Here is a 25,530-nt window from a genome sequence, read left to right as displayed (position 1 = left end):
TTTTACACATGTTGCTGATTTGTTGGTCAAAGCTTAATGGGAAATCTATGTCAATGCCTTATAATTTAACTACATCTTCACATTTTATAGTGTTATCCCCAATACTGAATTCTTTTAAATGTTCATGAGATTTTTACCAATAGAGATTGCTTGAAATTAATCTGGATTAGCCTGCATTTGGTTGAAATAAAACCATTGTATAAGTTTAGTGCTTTCTGATTCAAGGACTGATTTGAGTGTTTCAATGTTTATGTGATTAAATGAGAGGGTATTATCATCTGCATAGTTGTAGAGTGTTGATTTGTGTACAAAATAGAATATATCGTTCATGAAAATGTTAAAGATGAGGGGCCCAGGTATAGAGCCTCGTGGAACCCATTTTTTGGTTTCTATCCAAGGACTATGGTTAGAGCCAAGTTTGACTCTTTGTTTACGTTCAGATAGGTAACTGTGTATGAGGGTGCAAGCTCACCTTATCCCACAACACGGTATCTCACCCAAAACACTTCTTCCCACCAAACACCATCTCACTAATTCACAGATCATATCACAGCAGAACACTTTATTTCTACCCACCACATATCACTTCAGCTAACTAAACCTCGTCTCTCACAATCACATCTCAACTCACACAACCACATCAGATCTAATAAAATCTTACATCATCTTACACAACAACATCTCATCTTAAACAAACACACTTCTACTCATCATGCCAAACATAATGTCACGTAACGACATTTCATCCCACTCACAAACTCCTCATCACACAATACCACACCTCATCTGATCTCAACGCAGCTCATCATACCTACTTTATATTAGGCGTACATCAACAGTCAACACACACAGTTGTTTCACGTTTTAAACTCAACATGTGAGTTTAGTGGACAGGCGGGGTTTCCTAGGGGTACTCCGGCTTCCCTTAAACAACAAGAGACCACACCAACATTGAAAAATCTTTCCGTAACAACGAAATAAATGGAGATTGCAGCTATAATTCATTATTCTTCCCAACTTTCTTGAGTCTAGTAAGTATATTATGTAAGAGTACCATTATATTTGCACGGTTAGTAACTGATGGTGTATGGGATATATATATATAGCGAGTTCATACCATACGAGAGCGAAGCACTATCTGCAGTAAATAACTGTGTAACGATTATATCTCAACCGACTACTCGATTACTCGGTAATATTGCGGCATACGCCAGGTACACAAACCATGTAGCCTCTCGCTCGGAAAGTACCTCATAAACTACGAAATACATACACTCACGTTTTAAAGGGGTCTTTTCACAGATTTGGCAGATATTGAAGTTTGTCATTAAATGCTTTATAGTTTTTAATGCCCTCCAGTAATAAACAAGAATAAAATTAATGAAAGAAAAAAAGTTACCCTCAACTGGACTCGAACCACTGACCCCTGGAGTACAAGTCTAACACTTAGACCAATCGGCCATCCGTGCTCATACAATGAAGGATGTATTTTCGACTTTATAAAACAATCCTCGTAGTGCCACACAATATAACGACAATAAAAGAACTCTCCATATTATTCAATCGTTTCGCGTCGCAACGCTGAATAATTTGCAGGTTTTTAAATCGTCAACAAATTCATATAATGGATATTTTAGAGCATGGTTAATGTTCAGTATTACTGTTTCCTTACAAATATCATAACTACAACGAAAATTTGCGAATCTGAAATTATGACGTTGATCAAGGGAGGTAACACAAAAAGGCAAATTGTTTCATCCGCGAGTTGTCTCTCTTCGATAATTGTCTTCATATTCGTCGTCATCCTCCTCCTTCTCCTTGTAGTAAATGCTAATAAAAGGTAATAATAAGAATGAATGATAAGAATAATCCAGAAATGAAGAACACAAATAAATAATGAGAATAAGAAGAAGAAGAATATAAGAAGACCAAGGTGAATAATAAGAATCAGACAAAAAATAAAAGACTAATACTGATACTAATATAATACTAATAATAATAAATAATAATAATAATAATACATAATATAATAATAAATAATAATACTATAATAATAATAAACAATAATAATAATAATAATATAAATAATAATAATAGTAATATAATAATAATAATAATAATAATAATAATAATAATATATAATAATATAATATATTATTAATTTAAATAATAATAATTATTATAATAATAATAATCATCATCATCATGATCATCATCATCACCACTACCACCATCTTTAACGCTGTATTCGTAGTCCTTCTCATCATCACTACCACCATTTTCATCGTTGCATTCGTAGCCCTCCTTCTCATCATAATTATCATCGACATCATCTCGATTTTCACACAGTTATATTTGTTGTGTTCATTATTATGAGCAGCTGAAGAGACGATTTATTAGTATGTATATAGACTGTAATTAAAAAGGAAATTAAATTACTTAAAATAATCCCAAAACGTAGTTGCCGAAAATAAAAAAATGACAAGAAAACCCAAATAAATTTAATAATATAAGTGTATAATGCGTGTAGAAGAATGATTTTACGCCATTTCTTCGACTAATTGAGGCAGACTTGCTTTCATCGTAAAACCATAAGTTTCATCCGTTTAAAATAACATTAAAAACGTTTTAATGGATCAAGTGGACAAAGGCATCTTAGTATAACACACACCATTCATGAAACAGGAATGTATGGGGATAAATTGTAATTCATATTCATAATTAATATTACAATGCACTTTTCATAAAAGCTCTAATTCCGACTACCTATAGAAAATCTTGAAGTCGTGCCGACTTACTCTTCCACTCATCAAATTAGCCAATTATTGCAAGTTTTCACATTTTGCGTACAAAATATATATTTGGCTTCACCATTGTCTTCCTGAAAAACAATTAAATAGCAAACATTACACTATTTTTGACACATCGATGCTCATTTCGATTAATAAATAGAAGCCATGCAGGGACTTGTTTACATATGGTCAAAATGACATTTTAACAACATTTTGTCACATATTTAATATGTTGAAGAACACTATATATCAGAGAGCGAAATGACAATAATGGCTGATTATGAAAATACAGTTTAGCTTATGAAAAGTGATCATTGAAATAGATACAATTATAAAGCGTTGTACACCCGAGACGATTGAATACTTTAGAATAGATAGTTTCTGTTAATTCTTTTCAGTTTTGTAGAATAGCTAGTTTCTGTTAAAAACCTTCCTATTGTGTAACAATACGTATACCACTTATATAAAATATGAAAAACGTACTTCTTATAACAGTCAGAAATGCCTAGTAGTCACAGAAATAGCGGTTTAATCCATGGATATGAAACTGGTTTTAGCCATGACAAGGTCAAACTTTTTCTTCTTATTTCTCATTTTAAGATATCTTTATATTATTATAATTGATCTCTTGAGTTACGATTTTAGATTCAAATAATTTAAGTCGATTTATGTCACACTTAAAAACGTCCCAAAATTTGAATAAGTGACTAAAGGGACTTATTAATACGAAAAAATGAATCACCGCCGTCGATAAAATAGAAAACAACGACAAAAGAAACAAACAGATATCCATGTTATTTGAAAATAGGTTAACGCAGCTTATTGCAAATTTAACGACTTAATATTTCAGAATATAAAAATGAAACAAAGGCAGTCTAATCAAGGCTTACATAATAAGTCATACATTGTATTAGTTAAGATTTGAGTTGTAAACCTAATACGTTGTAGCTATTAACGATATTAACAGTCACGTAAATAGTTAATTAATCATCAGAATATTTCAGTCATGACTAATGTCAATATTGATGGCTAGATTCGCTTTGTTCTCCCACCCTCACGGTCACTGGCATTTCGGAGCCACTTTGTGATGAAAAACTCCGTTTCACTGTTCGTTGTGTTCGGAAAGACTCGTTCGACGGCTTCTAAAAAAGTACATGTTTTTATTTATGACCAATTTAATTTGCCTAAATATCTTAATATTTTTCATATATTAAACTAAGATGTTTACTTTCTATTTCAAAGACATACATTATTGCGAACTTTTCAAATTTATAGTGCTATTTAGTGTTGATGTACGCTTTTAAAACCTCAAATATCATGGCAGTTTCATGTAGTCACCAGAATAACACATTATGTTATTGTCTGCATAAAGTATTGCACTATGGCTGACGAGTACTTTATGCTGTATTAAAGTGTCTTACTTAGAATAGCCAAACATAGCTTCAGCGACTGAAATGTCATTTTGCCGCGCCATGTCAAGTTAAAATCTAGCCAACTGGTTTTTAAAAGGTTCCCCGTAATTAGACGGGGGTTAGGGTAAGGGTTAGGGTTAGGGTTACCCTAACCCTAACCCTAACCCTAACCCTTAGTCTTGAGTTTTACAGATGACCCCCCCACATTGGCTCATTGTCCACCTGCGAGGGAAAATATGCAAACGCTCATAAAACACACCCAGTTTAAAGGTATAGTTTAGTTAAGTTAGAGATAGTCGAATGAGTAGATATTACAACATTATTCTCAAAGACTTCCAAGAGTCTTACAATAACTAGCATTTTCAAGATGTAGCTTTATCACGATGCTGGAGCGCAATTTCTTGCACATCGTCCACATCGTCCACATCGTCCACATCGTCCACATGTCTTCCGTCAAGAAGTTCATGGCCTCGTGCATTCTTAAACAACAATGTAGCAAACATGGTCTTCATTAATCTCTAGCTCGCGTTTTATGTCCTCTAAGGAGCGTAGGGTAGACTAATCCCTTCTTAAAATGGTTAAGAATATATATGTGTTGCATAAACCTTACTTTTTCAATAAGGAATATCTAAAATGGATTAATGTTTAAGACATGAACACATTAAATGTATGTGTACTTAAAACATCAATGTTCCTCAATGTAATCATCCTAAGGGGAAAACGGGTAAACATAAAATCAGTCCCGTCATCGTACAATAAAATAAATTATTTCTTATGTACTTATGTATGCATTTTATCACAGAAGTTTACACGAAAATGCAAAAATGTATCGTTTTGGCATACACGTGTAGTTGAAAATTGCAGTTGCTTGATCGAATGCGAAAAAAACAATAACATTTGGCTCGGTAATAGCACTTGAAATAAATCTACCTTAAATTTGTCATAATTGAACACCGGAGCTCTTACAAATCTGAAAAGTTATCAATATTAACTTGAGGGGAAGCTTTCACAAATAGACTTAATCTAACTTTCTACACCAACGTGATAATACCAACCAACAACAATATTTAAGACGTCATGATTGAGTGGTGTTTTAAGAAATGTCATTGCATCTTTTGGTAAGTATGTATGATACTGACGCTAAATGGCAAGTAAGTAAGAAAGAGCAGCATGGGTTAAGTTTTGAAACCCACGTGATTAAGAAGTCGGCTATATCAATGCCACTTTCATTAGAATCTAAATCAAGATTGTCACAGAGTTGATATTATTGATAATATTAAATAAAATAAAATTATTTTCAATAAAATATACTAGCAATACTATTTGAATCGACCAGCATTACTTCGTGTGTTATGGCGGCAGTTAAACTGCGCATCGGTTGAAATCTACACTAGCATCCGGTTGTAACTGTTTAAAAAATTTATGAAAATCAGTGTAAATTTCTATTAAAATAGTTATTTTATAAATGGATAAAAGTGAAAAATTACAAAGAGAAAAGCGAATTTAAACCATATGAAATAATATAAGTATTTTACGTACCATCATCGCGTCGTTTCAAATGGCGACCGAGATTAAATATGGCCTTGGCTCGGAACTATTAAAATCTCTTCGCAGATGTTAACACGTCAGGAGTGTTTTTTAAGATTATATTAACGTAATGAACCAGACAATACCAATATTACACATGGTAAATATTTGCATAATCCCATCATTAGTGGTCAAGCCATTGTACTTACCAGGCGGATTACTTTTTAACCCTATTTATTTTTATGCTCATTACTTGTTAAACTCAACACCACGTGTAATGACGAGCAATACCTGATGTTTTATAAAGCACAGCATTATTAAAGGCTCTTTTACACGCCCTGTTTACGAAACGCCCGATCCGTGTTTAGGATATTCCACAGTGCGGCGATATAGTCCACGCACACTCTCTTGTCATTATATAAAATCGTTTAGCTTAACTACATAGCTGAGCTATGAGTCGAGTTTCTTTGCAGGACTGTATTAACCATAGTCTGAACAGGGTCCTTTCACTGCGGCACAACAAGTGCATACACATATGCGAACTGGTCAGAGTCAGATATACACAATACACAATGTCCCATATTTTGCAGGAGCATGGCAAAATAGTGTCATAAACTGGGCTTAAAGTAAAAACAATTTTTTCACTTGCCTAAAATGGAGACTATCGCATGGAAATGTTTTTGTTGTCTAACTATTCGTATACATAATAATAAAACAATGAATGAAATACGTTTGTTATTTTGGTAGCGGTAAATAAACCACACAGCATTAAAGTAAGGTTTCCAAATTCTTTTGTTGTTTATTTGAATGGTAACGCGATCGTGATAACAATGTTCCCTTTTGTTTTAAAGATAATTAGTAATAACTAATAAAACAACATATGTAAGCTTTCTCGTGATTCAAATGTAGACAAAGTGGTCTTTTTTTTAACTAATATTAATATTGTTTAACATTACATTTCAACCATTATTCAAAAAGTACTAACAGTTCAGCATCCTGTATGTACATTTGAAAGAATCCGTTTACAAAACTGCGGTATTTTGACCAAAAAGAGTAAGAAACATTCTCGAGCAATACGAATATATGTTCCTGAATTGTTTAGAAGATAAACTATTAAGGTATGACAAAGGATAACATGCACAGCTTAGACATGGCTAACTATCAAGCAAAACAATGATTAACTTTCGAACGGTCAATATATTGCTTTACGTTATTCTCAGGTACAATTATAAGGCATTGTAAATCTGTCCATCGATTGTTTATAAGTGCACATTTTGCAGATAACATGGACTGAATGTACATCTATTAACAGTCACTTATTCATCTTATCCGCTCTATTCACCATCATTAACTTATTTTATTTTCAAGTTGGAATATCATTATAATATATGAAATGCAATTTTGTAATAACAGTACTGTTACGGTAGCATCATTGGTATAAACATTTTCGAAATTACATCTTCATATGTCTGGTAACAACAGGGATGCGAATAAATATAATAAACTGCTGTTCTCGAATAAAGTTAGCTCCCAGCAAATGTATTCATATTTAGCGGAAAACCGCTTGCGACTGAAAACGAATGTTGCAATTTTATCTATCTTTATGGCTTGACACAGTTTAAGGTAGCGCACCTCTAATGATTTCCCGCGATTTCTTCGAAGGTTGAAGAGCCTACTATTAGGTGCCGTAGCCTAGTGGTTAAGGCGATAGACTAGAAATCTTTTGGGATATTCCCGCGCAGGTTCGAATCCTGTCGACGACGTATACTTTTTTGCGAAGCGTTTTATTTATTTTCTAACGTAATTTGATTTAATATGTCATATAAGCTATATTTATTGTTAAATATGTTGCAATTTTTATGCACATTCTTCAATTATAAAAAGTAAAACAACGTTATGGCGAAATTGGGTGATTTACTGTTGAAAATACGAACCATGCATGTTGCATTTTTATTTTTATTTCAAAAAGTAAACGGTAAATCTGTCTATTTCTTGGTATTTTTGCTGTATATAGTGTTTCTATAAAAACGAAGTTTAAAATATGACTTAAATGATACTATTTTGAATTTTATGACACTTTGTTTTTAACCGACCCAATTTTTACTTGGCTGAAATAACTTAGATTTCATGGCGCTCTTCCATAGATAAAAAATTGTAAAAAATAAATGTCTGTAAAAGAATACTTATTTCATCTTGTTTGAACTTTAAACACCTTTACAGCATCTGTACACACCAACTGCATGCCCATATTTGGAAATTTGAATGAATTATGGAACTTTTATATACCCCAGGGGTGAAAATAAACTGGACAAAAGCCGAGCGTGGGGGTGGTTTTGAAAAAATCGGTATATTTTTTTAAAAAGCATGGAAAGGCTTCCTACAAATTTGCATGTAGTTCAGTGAAATGATGCTGATTAAGAAAATAATTAATTAGATTATATTTGGATATGTGCCCATTAGAGGTGCGCTACCTTAAAGTGGGAAGGCACTATAACAACTAATTTTAAAACCCCAATTTTCCTTCTTTACGCAACCAATTATTAGGTTATTGAGATTCCAACTTAAAATCCGAGAACCGTTTGGTTCAATCGACAGTAAACTGTGGTGCCGACGGTCGCAAGACGGGCACTTAATGAAGATAAGTATCTTTAACCGTTCGCAAATCACTTATGTGTACTTATATATTTTTTTACTGGTTACTGGTTATAGCACAATAAGGATTTTAAGAACACGTGTAATATCCCATGTTGATACAAGAAACATAAGAAGCGGAATTACAAAAATAATGTAATTTCTGAAATCCCTTGATGCTTTTGGTAACAGCTTGATGATGACATTGTATGAATGAATCGAACTGCCGCTAAAATATAAATAGCGATATTCCACAGTTTTTTGTCCAAAGTTCGCTTTTGACGAAAAGAGCCGAGTGGTATTCAAGGTAACGCGATTATCTTGCTTCAATTAAACTAGTTTAATGCTTCTTGTGTTTTTGTCTTCACTTGACAGTACAATTATTTAAAATGTATTTTTTTAAGTTCGTTCAAAATACTATTGGTAGTCTGTTGCATATATAACATGAAGTAATTTATGTATTCCATATATTGCTCGCTTGATTTTCTTTGATGTATGTAATTCATGAATATACAAGTAAACTTACTATTTTTTACTTTTTTTATTAAAATAGTTATATATGCACATCATTACAAAGATTAGTAAAACACATAGCTTGAACAGTAAGTTTTGGTCTGTTAATTTATATTTGGCATATGAAAATATCAAGTTATTATGTTTTTATCACATGATATTTTTCGATGTCACAATAAGATATATAATAACAGTATTTAAACACATTTTCAAACAATTTTTAAGCTCCATAAAACCTGCTTAAAACCCTTGCGCTTTTCTTTTACCTTTTCAATGCGGCGACTGCAGTTTTGTCCCTATTAGTGCGTTTAATATGATTATGATTGTATTGTTTAGTGCATTTGTTTTCTGTCTCACTGTTTGGTAATTGGTTCCTTGCAATAAATAAACGACCGCAATTTATAATAAGGATTGTTTCTCCTGCTAGTGAAGCTGAAGGTTTACTTGATGTGTATTTATTCCTTTGCATAAATATTGTTAATATGATGTTAAAATTTGCAGTTTTTCATGCAAGTAATAATAGGTCAATGGCCAGTTGTTTGGCATTTTAATGCGTAGGTATTTAAAAATCAGAGCAACTACTACACGCTTAAATTTCTTATTAAATTAACTACAAGCTGTTGTGACGGAAAAACTGCGATAAATTAACAATTGTTTTTGTTTCAGATGACGCCGATACATATCGTTTTCGTATTAGCGAGCCTTTGCGTTCTGGCTTCGGCTACCAGTAAGTAAAATGCGTAACTTATATTTGCTTAAGTTAACTTTGAGATGGAACGGCATTGAAAATGTCACTAATGAATGTCGGGAAAGTGCGTATAATGTGTATAGCGCAGATGGCGTTGATAATTACGACATGGCTTTTAACGAGATATGAGAGCATATTTGTGGAAAGCGTTTACGAAATATAAAGATTTAATGTATCATAATTATCGCATTGGTCTTAAACGATTGAAATTGTTCTTAAAGCTTGTTCATAAAGTTGGAATCAGACAATCACGAAGAAACACATAAAAAGGACGATTGTACTGTTGCGATGCAACAAATAAGTCTACTTATTCACCTTGAGTTACCGAGTAGGTCATCGATAAATGAAGTTTAGTGTTCTGAAAAGTAATCGTGTTTCTATTTATATCAAGCATTTAAAAACACGTGTGTTCATATGAAGAAATGTGTAATTCATAAATGGTCGACTAAAACAAGATTTACGAGTTTGTCCCACTATGTAAATGGTATAAAAACTGTGAATCGACATCAACACTTAAGTGGCTATAAAAAACTTGTCCAATTAAGTTGATTGATTCGGGATGAATATAAACGATGTATAAGTCGTTGTGTTCTGTTGTGTAGATGGGTAAGTTGGCTGATATATTTCTTTTTAGCAACAATGCTAATGGATTGGCAACATGCAATTAAAAACCCATATGCCTTTAACCCATTTTTTACTAATGATGCAGCTGACGTTACACTTTGTGCATCTGTGTGTTAAATTACAGACCGACCATGCACCTACAAAGGACAAAACTATCGGCACGATCAAACTTTCATAGACGTTTATAGCGAGTGCAAATGTAACGATGGACAAGTCACATGTTCTCAACGCGTATATGGCAGTACGTTACTTTTTACAGTTTAAATGCAAACGATGTTAAGTCGTTTTTATGTTATGTTTATATTTGCTTCTGTTACATTGTTCTACATCGACAATCCAGTATAACCCTAACATGTAGTGTAGATGGGTATGTTGGCTTATATATTTCTTTTGTGCAACAATGCTAATAGATTAACAACTTGCCATTATAAAAACATATGCTTTTACTAATGTTTTTACTAATGATGCAGCTAACGTTACATTTTGTGCATATGTGTGTTAAATTACAGAGAAACAATGCACCTACAAAGAAAAAACCTATCAGGACGGTCAAACTTTCATAGACGTTTATAGCGAGTGCACATGCAACGATGGAACAGTCGCATGTTCTCAACGCGCTTATGCCAGTAAGTTACTTTTTACATTTTAAATGCAAACGATATATCAGTCTTTTTATGTTATCGTTATACTTGCTTCTGTTACATTTTTCAACATCGACAATCCAGTAAAACCCTAACATAAACGTTGTTTACTCTGTATGCTTCAACATCAGAGGTACATATGCACGTTTTACATTCTGCTTCTCTGTTTTGCATCCAACCATTGATCATATAAATAGTATTTACGTTCAACTGTATTATATTTTATTCCTATTTAAATTGGCTTGTGATGCCATAAGCTGATTCATTCGTATATGCACATCTGTGCTAAGTGAAAGGTTTGGAACTCCAACATGTGTATTAATCCCACAGTGTTTTTCATTAGCCGTGCCAATCCGATGCCCACTGCAGTATTCACATTACGTGTTTTTGCATTTTTACCGCGTTGTCACTTGTATGGATGGGCTATTGATTGGTAGCTCCGTGATGATGTAAGATTTGCAGATCCAGTAAAACTCAGATTCTTTGATTTATCAAACGTTTTATATTTGGTAAACCGAGTGTTATTATTCTTTAGTCTGTCGGGTACTTGATGGTGTAGTCTAATGTATTTGTTTTGTGTTGCAATGTTCAGAGATAGCAAACGTACAATACATAACGAGCCACATGATACTAGAATCTTTCTTTTCTGCAGATGCTAATACGGTTTCACTCTGTCGAATGCTACCGGCTGAACATCTACATTATATCAGTCATTTATTAGATTTACTTTTGCTTCTGTACGATTATGTCTACATGTGCAATCCGGTCCCCAGGATAATAGTTACTTAATAAAAATGCGTTTAAGTTAAATAGAAAAGTGTGAACTTTTCTGGCAATCTCTATAAAAGTTGGTTAAGTTATTTCGAAAAAAATGCTTAATACACGGGATTTGCAAATGTATCTCGATCGATTTGTTCCGTGTGAAAATAAGTTTTTTTAGAATAATACATACACAGTTTTTTAATCGATATAAGTTGTTTGTTGTAGTGAAATGTATTCCTCTGTACTGTATTTTCATATACGTATACGTATTTGCAATTTGCTTATTTTTACTTTGGATGTTTCATCATTTGGTGTAATCATTTCTATTTTAAGTTTTTCAGAAAGTAAATTACCATATTTGTGTAGAAATATCATACAATAGATATAATTTGTATTTAATTTAAATATTATTATACCATTAAAGAGATGCTTTTGATATATCCTAGAATAAACCTACACAACACATTTACTTACATTGGCTTTCAGAAGAATTTTTACGGCCTTTATCTGATATTGCACGACAATTATGAGACTATTTAACTACATGATTCAATGTTTTCTTATGAGTTTAATAGAAAACGAGAGTTTTTGGATTATTTTTAATGTTTTGATTCATCACGCATAAAAACACGTGACAATTGTGTTGCTCCGATGTGTTTTCAACCGTTAGGTGAATTAAATGGTAATTAAATTGAAATATATTTTGTAAAACCATCTATGTTGTCCATCCCGTTGTTTTTTCCAATGTTGTATTTGAATCCATCGTTTTAGTTTCTCTTGAGACATGCAGATCTTGAATTGGTCACATTGCGTACAAGGCGTTAACTATGGCGACTTCCATATTATATTAAGTCTTGAATATATATAGTTGAATTGAGGTGCATTATGCCTCGGTCACAATGTCACTAATCACGGAGGTTTAGTACGGACTGCTACGGATACGCTACGGTCGATAAATTCGTAGCAATTTTTTGACCATGTTCAAAATTTGTCAAGAGTCGCTCCGGACATCCAAAAACTACTACGACTGATCACGGATCAAGAACGGACAGCCAAGGTCCAGTAAGGATAGCTACGAACTGTGCCGAAAAGTATTCGTAGCGCTTTCGTAGCTCTGATTCGTGACAGTGTGACCGAGGCATTTTTTTTATCTACGCACGTCAAATAGTTGAACCGCTGTATAAAACTCCGTAGTGTAAAACGTTTTAGGCATTTTCCCCAGTGTTTTTATCTTTTTTTCAAAAGGCATCAGGCTAAAATATCTACAATTAACACATTTATTCACTCAAAAGCAATATTGAAATTACTTAAAATGGAAACCGGTTTTTAAAAGCAAATTTAACTAATTTATGATCAATTGCAAATAATTATCACAGTCTTAACTCTCTTATCAAATTTTCACAGGTGTTTGGGGGGGGGGGGAATGTCTTTTCATCGTCTTGGGACGGGGACATGCACACATTGTATAACTTTCTAATCCTTAAAATAAATCTATGAATATTTCTTATATATGTTATATATGTTGTCTTTTGTTGGCGCCTCTTTCACATTCCATAACCATTCAAAATTCAAACAGTCGGGCACAAATCCAGCAGAAATTAGGAATTGTTTCTGAACCGTCTGAATGTCTTCTCGTAGAGGCCATTTGTACTGGCCAAGTTTTCAGGTGGTAGTCATGAATTTAACCACAAAGTTTTTTTTATTTTTAACTTCAAAAACCAATTGCAACATATGCATTACAATTTAAAATTCTGCATTTAGATTCATCAAGTCTTTCACATTTTTTTCACCGGGCACTTTATTTTAAATTGACAAGTTTTTTTTCTGGTCACATGTTCTTGAAACTTTGGTTTTGACATATTTTGCTGTTGATGCTTTGAATGCAGAGTTAAGATGACACTGTACATTGAACAACACAGTTGAAATTTCCCCATTTGTTTCTAAAAAAGTATTTATTTCAAGAATGAGTCCATTCTTCAGCCTGTTTATAGGCTACAAGGTTTTTGCCTTCTTCAAAAGAGAGGTTGTTACACCATTTTCATGACAGAATGGTCCTGGGTAGTCTGCCATTGACTTCCGAGATCTACTGAAAAAAAGGAAAGAAAAGTCAGACCTACATCATCAGTACATGTATAAATCATGTTAATATGCATACTTTTACCGTGCAAAAACATTCTCACAGGCCAGTGGATATATGCACATTTGGACAATTTCTACAACGTCAGGGCAAATTTATCGATTTAATCATGTCAATGATTGTTTAGATACTTAAGAAAACTTATTTTCATACATTTAATTTACGGATAAAAACACCTTTGAGGGCATTTCATAACAATAACACGGGGTTGGTTTTCCTACGATTCGATCGCACGAGCAGGTGCCCATCCTTACATCGAAATTACATAGTTGCACTGAAATAAATAATTAATCGAGTCAAAATTAAGGTTTCTAGAACTCACCTTTGTATTTAGAATAAAGTTGAACCACATGAAGATGTTTTCTATCGGTAACATGCTCAAAATCGTCGATAGAAAAACGTGTTTACGATGCGTAATCAGTTAATCAAAATGGCGGTCAAAGGTGAAAAGCGAGGTCGCCGCTTGACCGGAGTAAATTTGAATAAATTAAACTATGTTCGGCTTAAAATGCGGGAGGGTTCCTATTGTTTCCGACAAAAGATGTTTATATCAAATTAAACTCCAGAACATTCCCTACAATATGATATATGATGCATAGTTCGGAAATCAGTACTTTTTGTAAAAAATCGGCGACACTTTAGGGGACTATATCTTCGGTTCGGATGAACTTAAAAATTTGCATCAAAGTCATGAATGGAGGTCGTGAACTTTTCTAAATGGATTTGTCCATCTCATTAATATTCATAAAGTTTAAGTCACCCGCTAATAGGAACAAAGAGTACATGTGCCACGCGCCGAGTGCATGAAAGTTGATAATCACGAGCAACAGCGAAAAACCATAATATTTATTGTTTATTAACAGATAAAACTGGGTTAAAGTGGGTAAAATACAAAAGTAAAACATGCATTTTGTAGAGAATTTTATTAGCTTTAAAATGAGACCAATTATAAAAATATTCATCTACAAATGTAATTTAAATCCCCAAAATGCCACAGGCGGTGTAGACTTTTCACAGTTATCCAGATAAAATGTGGGATTATCGGAGATTAGCTGGGGTTGCTATTTATATGGACTAGCTTTATCTGTGCTTGATAAGACAATTTTTTTTTAACAAATGATAGTAGAAGTATATCTAGGTACTTTTATCTCACAGTTTCTCTTGTTTAAGTGACTCTTAAAGCTTAGTATTCTCTTCACGAAATCAAAAATGTATTGTAAATTTCAATTTAACTCTACAATAAAAAACAGTGTTTACATTACTTTGACAAACATCCGAAAAACGTAAGAAATCCGAAAATACTTGTAATTCAAACATAATCACCACTAATGCTTCATTTAGGGATATCACTGTTAAAAATAAAAACTTAGTTTTTCCCTTATTAAATGCAACCCCCTTATCTTTAAGAAGTTTCACAAATGTCGAAAATAAGACAAAAATAAAGAAAATTAATTACCTGTTTACAGGTAAATATTTACTTCCGTGTGGTGTCAATATTTTCGAACTTTGTAATAATCACATGCAGGTTACAGTCAAATAAACATTTGTAGTAAATCGTAACATTTAAATCGGCAATGTTTTGACAAAATACTGGCTAAAATTAGCTCCTTGTAGTAATCTGTTTCATGTTCTATTGTCTCATAGTATCGGTCCTTCTGATTGGTTGCTAAGATTTGTTACTAAGCCCATGTGCTTGTTCTTAAAAAAGTAACTTAATGAAAAAACGAAATTCTTGCTCATGTTGTTCTTTAAATATTTTTTACATTTTTAACTCCCACTATGAAGTTAAGATAACTTTCTTTGACGGGTCAGTTAGTGGTGCAGTTCCCTTAGCAAACACATCCAGATAAGGTGGGTTAAAGGTTAGCGAGGTCGACGCCATTTTATATGTCAATAGTAATTGCCGCTGAAAATAACTTTCCATGAAACAACTCTAGTATTATGAACTAGATAATAGTTAGCAAAGTTACCTTTCTAGATTTCAATTAGTGTAATCTTACTATAAGTTTACCAAACTTCAGATTCAAATGACTAAAAGTAGTCTCGTAAATTATTGCTTTTATTTGTCAGACTTGAGGAGATCTTAAATTATCACGGACATTAAGTTACCTCCTAAGGCCATAGCCTTACACTGTTAAGTCTTTTTTGGCCATGTTTACATTTTAATTTTTCTGAATGATGTAACGCACGTGCGTAAGTGCGTATCGCTTACAAAGCTACGGGTCCAGGGGGTGGGGGGGGGGGGCGAAGCCCCCCCGGAAGCTCCACAATTTTAGTGCTTTTGAAGGCAATATATGTGCAAAACATTTAGCGATTGTCTGTGATTAGTGGGAAATGATGGGTACGAAAAAGAAGAAAATGATTAAAATAGGTGATTTAGATCTTAAGTGTGTTTAGTGCCGGACACAAGACTCAAGACTGCATTCAAATACTGAACTTAGAATATTGCAGACAGTTACATATATACTGTGACAATACACATTTGTAACATAAAGTGATAAATGGAGGACAGTGTCATTCGTGTTGGTAATTTTAATATATCTCTTTACAGAATCACGCCGGGTATGCGGATACTTTGATAACAGATGGAACTTCGATAACAGAGAACAACAAAAGCCACGCGCGGGCGGAGAATTTTTTTTGCATTTATGTTCTGTTCATTTGGTTTTCAGACACGAAACATTATTTGGTCTATTAATGGTATAGTACTTCAAATTGCGAAGAAAGAAGTTCGTGGAAAAACGGTGGATTTTATACAAAAAATGATAAAATTCCATCGATAATCATCATGATTTAGATTATCAGTACGTATTACAACAAAATAAAAATACTTGGAAATAAATCAAGAACGTGCCAACTATTCCAAATAAAAGATCAATATGTCCATTAATGTTACAACATGTTACATGTTAGTTCTGTTATCGAAGTGCCATCTGTTATCGAAGTATCGCATTAGCAGCGTGAGAATGTTCATTTCACAACTGTAACCTGTATTGTTTGATGATTTAGCTAACTCAAACGACAGAAATCAAATCGAAGTAATAACAATCAACTTAAACGTACAGAACTAGACCTATACGATAAAGACTATGGGGAGTAACATTGTATCGCATGGCTTATAATCCTCAAGTAAAAAAGTATTGCATAAACATTATACAATATCAAAGCACAATAAATAATATCGACATGGAGCAGTAAAAGTCAACAGAACATACAAAGTATGAAGCATCACATTGCTAACTATTATGAAAAATGTACATATAGTATTCGTAAATGAATGCTGAGGTTGATTTATACTAGTGAAAAGTATATAAAGAGTTTCTTTATAATTAGTCAGTGTATATTCTTAATTACTAGGCTTAATATATAAATTTGGCAATGTAATATAAGTTTTTTTGCAAATATGGCTCTTATTAGAGTTCTTATTTAACAAGAGAATATGTTTTTAATTTAGATGATGAATAACGTCGATAATGCAAGGTTTAGTGATTATTATATGTAATTCGCCTTTTATCAATACCGAGTTCTCCGTAAAGTGTGGATGATTTTGTGGGGGTTTTAACTCAAAGAGTTGATCTAAAAAAATTAGCATGCATTAACTCAATGTATTTTGCTTGATGAAAACCCCATATTTCAGAACAGAAATTTAGGATTGGAGTAACACGGAAGTCAACCTTTTTTATTCTTTGATGGGTTTTTAAATCAATTGTAACAAATATATGAAATAATTTACTTAATGAAATGATGCATATTGTGAAATCTGTGAAAGTAACCATTTTTGAACAAGTTAATGCCTATGTATTTGAACGAATCATGATGCTATGCGGATCGAATGCTCCGTTTGACGCCCCTACTGGTAGTCCATGGTGGCCTTGTACGGACTTCTATTAATTTAGAGTGTCGGTCCGTTAAATTAAGCATTTTTGTCATGTTCCTTTGAGCGTCGCATAACATCGTATTGCGTTTTGCGGGCATCTCTTATCTCATGTGGACGCTGCACGCCTTTGCTGATTTGTTTGTCTTTTAATCGGTTCTTTGTTGCTTATTTGATCGATGCCGCGCGGATTCAATCGCGATCCTTGCTATAGTGAAAATTGTCGATGATCGGGCGTGGTCGGTTTATATTGACGCTTCCCCATGTGGCTGGGCGATATGCAAAATCAAGCTTTATTTCGTCTCGTAACTCTAGCGTTGTTTGAATGACGTCTGCAACGACTTTTGTACAGTTATCAATTCCAGCTGAGGAGCTTCCGGCACGCCATAGACGACAATATTGTTGCGCATGGACTTTGTCTCCAGATCGTGAAGTTTTTCATCTGCCTTTTTTTTAATTGCCTCTAGGGCGCGATACTGTTACTTCTTAATCTGCACGACTTATTAATCTGCTTAATCTTTGAGGTTATGTTTGAGAGACCCTCGGAATTCTCATCAAGTGTTGAGCCCATAAATTGTCTCAGTGTGTTCCACTCGACAGTCTATGTCTTTCATTTTCGTTTCCAGACCCGATACTTTCGCGGCGATGGAATTAATGGTCTGTTCAATACGATCTATCGACTTCATTTTGTCTTTGATACACTTTCGGACAAGAGTTCAGTAGCCCATGGTTGTTGCATCACGGGCCCAAACCCGAACGAGGAATGTGGGGGTGCGGGGCTCTGACCGTGTCCAGGGTAGGGTTGCGAGTATGCCATATATGGTCAATGTCCGCAAAAGTCCGTTATAATTAATTGAGATGGGTTGTACTGACCAATGTCCACAATGTCCTCTTGTGTATTTTTTTTACTTATCTTATCGACGTGGTCGTTTTCAAGAATAAGCGCTCTGCGCGGTTTCCTTGCGCTTTCTTCTAATAATGGTGAAATTGTTTTCTACTTAGATTTTCTGCTACCAGTATTGTTTTGAGTTATGTTTTTGGCAGGCATCAAAAGCTCAATATAAGTTTCAACTGTATATCCAAAATTTAGAGAATACCTCATTGGGAAACAATCCATACACGATTGAGCTCGAATAGTGTGTACTCCTCCATCGACTGCCAATCTCAATCAGGTTAGTAAGTTGTATCCAATTATGCCAATGTTAAATCAAGTACAGTACACAAAAGACCGAACTTAATAATACACATATAGAATAAAAACATGATTATGCACACAAATGCGTGTACAGCTTGATTAATATGAAATTCACCAGATCACATATTACATTATTGGTCAAAACATCATAACTCATTTTTTGTCTCAACTTGAATAATTTATTAAGCATGCCATTTTCACCCACACTGTGTTAATCAGGTGTTTAGTGTAGATTGACTGAGAGTGCAAAATTGATACATTTATCAAACAGTGTGAAATTATACCTTACTACACTTGGTTGAATATTTCACCCGAAAGCGATAAAATGTGTTGTTATGGGTAAACTAGGCTAAAAAACAACTATACATGACAACACAGTAAAATGACTGAATAAATAAACAAATTCATGACATAATTTTTTTTTCTTCAAAGATCGTGTATTCTTATCGCTTTTTAAAGAATTGTGTTAGTAGTTTGCCTTCGCGATTAAGATGAATATAGAACCAGATAAGGGGAACTCAATCATTTCTTCATTGTGAAGCACAGCATGGGACTATTGACGCATGTATTGGTACTTTTTGCGACGTGTGGGCTAGGTATATGTATTTATGGCATTTCTTAATAATAATTATAGTAATTCCTACATAAGTTAAAAACTTATTGAACACTTTACAAGTTTTTTAGGTGTAGCTGACAGTAAACACGGAACAATATATGTGCCGTTCTCTGTAAAAAGAGGATTTAATGCATGTGCGAAAAGTGTCATTCCAGATTAGCCCGTGCAGTCCGCACAGGCTAATCAGGGACGACACTTTCCGCTTTTATGATACATTATTTTCAAAGATAGTCTCTTCTTAGCAAAAGTCTAGTTTAGGCGGAAAGTGTCGTCCCTGATAAGGGCGGACTGCACAGGCTAATCTGGGATTACACTTTACGCACATACATTAAACCCTTTTTCCCAGAGCACGGCTCATATAATTAGTCCGCATGATGCGTTAAAATAGTTCAATGCATTGTATCATATTGTTATATAAAAACGCAGTCGTTATTATTCTTATTGCATTTACATTCCCAATCCGTTTTTGAAATGGATAAATTACAAAAAAACTTTTATTAATTTATTTGTAAATTGTGTCGTCCTATCTCGCCAGCTTTCAGCCAAGGGGATGTTGGATGTCCTATAGACTTCTTTCAACACGGTGACTCGTGCTATCATTTCTTTGCAACGCCGGCAATGTCCTGGTGGGATGCCATGGTAAGTATATAAACAAACTCCAGTTTCATCAGCAGAAGAGAAATTTTATTATAAAAAATAGATGGACCTTTTTTGTATCAAGTGACCAACTTTTTTCTTAAAATTTGACCCAGACAAACACACGAGACACATTTAATAATTCAACAAAAAATACGATTAACATTACTAAATATCTGGGGCGCATTGGAATGATCAATGCAAAGCATTGGGATTTCAACCGTTTGGAGCCCCAAACCTCACAACCTAAACAGGGGCTTTTCACAAATTATTTACGTATAAAATTATATACTCTTGAATATTATAATCAATGAGATATTAGCAATAAAAAGAATATATACTTTAATACGATTTTTACTATTTAGTTGTTCGATGCAAATCATAGCGCGATTAGTGTCACTTTCTGAGGCACGATGGAGTGGGATAAAAACAAAGTGACATTATGGCGCTATGATTTGCATCGAACTACTAAATAGTAAAAATCTTCTACTAAATAGTAAAAATCGTACAAACATAAGATTGTGTTTAAATATAATCAAGTTAAATAATTAGATCCTAGTCATGTAATTACAAGAAAAAGCCGTAATGTTGGAAGCCTAGAGCTGTTACTTTTGCAAGTTTTAAGCATAAATCCAATACATTTTGTTCACTATTATTATTATATTTATCTCAAAATCAACGAATACTTCGTAGAATTAAGTTTACCCGTAAGAATAAGTGTTCCTTAAAGCAAAGATTTGATAACATTGATTTAACGAGATACAAAATGATTGCTTTTATTTTTTTGAACAATATATTCCATTTGAATTTTCCGCGCTATCCGAACATTTACGAGCAAACGCGAGATCGGCTTTGGGCATTTTCGCAAGCATTACGTAGTTCTAATGAATAATCACTAATAAATTAATACATGTAATTAACGTTGACGCTAACAAACTTATTGGAAAAATCTAATCAATATAGATAGCAACCCCCGCCAAAACATGATTTCACATATCTAAAGCAATATACAACATTCCAAAAACAAAATCCGAAATGTTTGTTTACAATTCCAAAACTGAAATTCTGATGGACAATTCGAACATTCCAATTTAATTCTGATGGAAACTGTCAATGCTGTCTGGTTGTAGGTTCATAAAAAAGTCAGACACTTATATAAATGTTCAAGCATGAACATATCAAAGTCCGAACGTATTTACTTACTAAATATACGAAGACATTTGGTCCACAAGCGGTTTGTAAACGCAGTTGAATTTCAGAACTTGATGACGGAAGCTGCAGATTTCTGGGATAGCCTGCATACATTAAAGCAAACAGGACGAATCTGATCCTGACTCGAAATCCTCCGTAAAACGAAACAAGATTACATCGTGAAACGAATTTTAGAATGCTAAAAAGTTACAGAATGTTTGTATTTTAACGTTTTTACATGTTACTTGTTTTAGGGTCTTCCTCCGTATGGCACTTTTTGTTGGTGGAAGTTTCTCTTAGACAGTGTTTTTTTTTCTTTCTTTAACTAGTACCGGGGAACGGTACCTTTCCCAAAGCCTACCGGAGGTTCCCAATTTTAGCACTGGACCTTTTCAAATCTCCATATCTACCGTTCCTAACGATCCTATGTGCCGTTCCTAATTGCCAGTGCCTTTTATTTTCGCTGGAAATATCTTTTGAAATTATTTTTGGTCATTTATTTTCGCCGGGCATCGTTGCGAAGAAAGCAGGCTTCCTGAAAAGTTCAAAAAGGTGCCTGTCAACCGGACAGGCTGATGGAAAAGTTAGCCTGTCCGGACAAAACTTCACCAGACCGAACAACATGGGTTTATAACTGAAGAATTAAGTAGTTTAACTCATATTTATTGCAATGTGCAGCCTGTGTATTAGTACACTCAATAAAATAAAACGAATCCAGAAAATCGCTCCTACGGACAGTCGCTCCGACGCTAAATTTGACAGGGCGGACAGTCGTTCCTACGATGTTTTGACAGGGCGGATAGTCGCTCCTACGATGTTTTGACAGGGCGTACAGTCGCTCCTACATTATTTTGCCAACCCGGGCAGTCGCTCCTACAATATTTTGACTACACGACAAAACGTAGTATACGCCGATCAAAGGCTAACACCTATAATTAACCGACAATTATTATTGCCAACTTGTTAAAAGAAAGCCGATTCAACATGAGCCGATCAATGTGATTTTAATTAATAAATTTACTTATTAACAAACTACTAGTATGCTACAGCTTGCGTGTTCTAGTGATTACAGTGTATGATGGACAACAACTTTAAATTATTGTCAGATTCATTACAGAATAACATAACACGATTGGTGTTGCCTTCTTCATCCTGAAAGTCAAGACCATCATCGGAATCACAATCAGAGTCTTCTTCACACAGTTTTGCAATGTCATTGTCCATGGACTGGCAAAATGAGACAGCTGCAAGGTTGCATTCTCAGGCACAGACTCGACAATACTTGGTTCCGATTCACCACAGAAGCTGACGATGTGGATGGGAGAACTTTAGCAACGACATTTGTTTGCATGTGTATTGTTTGTTACAACCTTTGTAATTGGATAGATGGTTATATATCGATAAAATTGACGTTTTCGAAAAAAACAAAACAAAGGGAGAGCACTCTTTAAAAACTAGTGACGCTTTAGTGTTCTTAATGACAAAAAGGCTCGAAAATCACGAAAAGAGTGATACTAATGGGGTGTTTTCTTTCTTTTCGCAAGTGTTAGACTTTTCGGTATTTAGTCATATTTTTTTGGCCTTTCACAAGGACCGGCGATATTAGAAACTTCGCCGAACCGTACAGAATTTTGCCGGACAAGACCGGCGTTTTCAGGAATCCTGAGAAAGTAAACAAAACTTTTCAAAGGGGCGCCACTCTAACCGTTGTGTAAAATGTGACTGGATGGTTACGCATGCACAATTAATTTCCTTCTATATTATATATAAAATAGTTGAAGTTCGATATCAATTTTTACCATGACCAAACGTTTCAGCACTATATCATCTTACATCATTGGAAAGATAAATGCATAATCTTTTGAAAAAAAAATGCATGTCATCAAATTCTATGTGTTGTAACTCAAAATATTTACCTTAGAATAGGCACACCAGTTTTGACAGATGTGGAGGCGACCATTTTGGGCTCAAATAGTATGACCTACTTTCAAAGCCGGGAACCATCAACAGAAAAAGTACAGCACAAAAATAGCTTTTTATCTTATTGCTTACAAATATACCTTCAAATTGATACCAAAACATTCCATTTGCAATGTATTTTACAAATCCTTTGCAGCATGCACTGAACAATGTGTGCTTAGTATCAAACTGACTGCAAACAAAGTTCCGGATTGGGGTTATGTGACCTGGATTACATGACCGCGACGAGTGATCGATTTTTCGCGTGAAATAATTCCATCGTAAAGACCAGTCTTCCTTACATCATTAAATTTTCAATACTAGTTTTTGTTGACATTTGAAAAAAACGTAACCGTATTGAGTTAAATGCTCATATTACTTAAGATCTATGTATAGTTTTTAAGTGTCAAGTCCGGACAGAAACTATTCGGATACGGATGTAAACAAATAAAAGTTTACATAAAATTAAAAATAATGAGACCTGTGTGTAACTGTAAAATTCCTTTACTTATTCACAACATATTAATTAGCATTTTATGGCAGATGATCTTTTAAAATATCTTATTTGATGATTTAAAAAAAAAACATCAAAACAAAATATAAGACTAACCTTTGAAAATAGTTGTTAAAGCATTCCATTCTAAAAACTCATTTTGGTTATGTGTGGATATTCTCACTGTCTATTGTTGAAAGACTTCAAACAAGTCCAAGTTCCATTGTTGTTGTTTTTGTTTTGTTTTTTAAGTTGTTAATTTAACTCACATAAAACATTACAGGGCTTGTGAGACTCTTAAGGGATTAAACAAAATTATTAATATTTTTTATGCAACCTCAGTGATTATGCCTATCAATAAAAGATATTTTTTTCATTGACAGGCACATTCCTACTGAAGTGGAAATGACACAATTTTCACATGACATGATATGGTTGTCAAAATATCATCACTAGTAGTTTTTCTGTTAAAACCTAGAGCTTAAAATGCTTTGTGATGCAGAATATAACCACTAATGATAAATAAGATGCATTTTTTAAAGATTCCCAATTCATCAATTTTCGACTCGAATTTTTCCCAATTCATGGATTTCGGGACTCGTTTTTTTTCTCCAAATTTGAAGATTTCACGACTCGAAAAATTCCCTATTGTAGGGGTACAAGTACCTTTCCCCTTTGGGGGAAAAAACGCTGCACTCTATATAGCATAATAGTATTGAGTAGTGTGTATGGATCTTTGAAAAGTCGTACATTTACGAGATTAACATGCTTATCATTGAAGCCATTAACAATATGAAGAAGAGCAAATACATACAATTATGGTAATGTTAAAAAGAAATGAGTGTTATGCATGAACATAAAACCTTAAATGGGATAAAATAAATGCAAACAACGCCAACCCTTGATTTGAATCGATACATATGATCTAGTAAAATGTATTGTATATACAAAACGACAAAAACATTATCTATGCTAGCGTTTATACCACACGGACAATAGACTTTTTTGGTGCAGAATGCAAATCAACATAGTTTACATAAATTACCATAATTTCATTGCAGGCATTCTGTGGCATGTATGGGTTCGGCGAAGGAGCGCTCGCCATAGTTGATTCAGCGGAAGAGCAAAAGTTTCTGGAAAATGAGCTGAAATCCAGATACCGTATGTTTACACAATTTTCACTTGTAGCTATGCATTTTTTATCAAAGAGGAATCTTTATATAATTATTTCAGCTTTTTATAAGCAGAATACACAATAGACTGTTATTATTTATATACATGTAATTATTATCTATATATATGCACAAAAAACGTCAATATCGGGAAAAACAATTTCGTTCTTCGAAAATACATATATCTAATAATATTTTTCATACCGTACAGACGCATGTCTTTAAATGGCAAGTAAAATTGATTTTGCGTTATCGTTTACTAAAATTCATCTTCACGCAAAATAAACAAGTGTTGAACTGCGCATTAGTTTTATATCATACATCATTCTGCATACAAAATTATTAACATACTTTACCCCCAACGTTGTTTTATGAAGCTATTTCCAATTTTTAACTTATGCTGTCATCCCTTAAAGCTGAGCGTTTTACATGCTAACATACTAACACAATCGCAAAGGTTCGTTTGTATAATCGCAACCCCCATTTACGTCAAGATACGTCTTTAACTCTTTACCACTTAGATACGTCTTTAACTCTTTACCACCAAGAAACGTATTAAACCCTTTACCACTTAGATACTTACGAAACACTTGACCACTGAGATACG

The 25,530-nt window shown here is 33.8% G+C and overlaps 2 protein-coding genes across 4 annotated transcripts in view; one reads left to right on the top strand and one right to left on the bottom strand.

The window, feature by feature from the left end:
* Positions 1–15,287, bottom strand: part of LOC127851275 (histone-lysine N-methyltransferase, H3 lysine-79 specific-like) — a 171,549-nt gene extending 156,262 nt beyond the window's left edge. The window contains exon 1 of one of the 2 annotated variants that reach the window (XM_052384941.1): positions 15,244–15,287. The gene's annotated coding sequence lies outside the window, so the exon portion shown is untranslated. Of the gene's footprint in view, positions 1–15,049; positions 15,129–15,243 lie in introns of those variants that run through there. The other variant, XM_052384962.1, reaches the window with a different exon arrangement.
* Positions 1–25,530, top strand: part of LOC127851466 (perlucin-like protein) — a 111,028-nt gene that overhangs the window by 71,972 nt on the left and 13,526 nt on the right. The window contains exons 1-3 of one of the 2 annotated variants that reach the window (XM_052385273.1): positions 19,322–19,452; positions 20,008–20,111; positions 24,813–24,912. In XM_052385273.1, the coding sequence (XP_052241233.1) occupies positions 19,404–19,452; positions 20,008–20,111; positions 24,813–24,912 (253 nt within the window). In that variant the 5' untranslated portion in view covers positions 19,322–19,403. Of the gene's footprint in view, positions 1–19,321; positions 19,453–20,007; positions 20,112–24,812; positions 24,913–25,530 lie in introns of those variants that run through there. The other variant, XM_052385262.1, reaches the window with a different exon arrangement.

Source organism: Dreissena polymorpha, chromosome 1, assembly GCF_020536995.1.
Source record: "Dreissena polymorpha isolate Duluth1 chromosome 1, UMN_Dpol_1.0, whole genome shotgun sequence".
Taxonomy (NCBI): domain Eukaryota; kingdom Metazoa; phylum Mollusca; class Bivalvia; order Myida; family Dreissenidae; genus Dreissena; species Dreissena polymorpha.
Note: the sequence above shows the minus strand (reverse complement) of the source record. Positions and strands in the feature narration are given on the sequence as shown.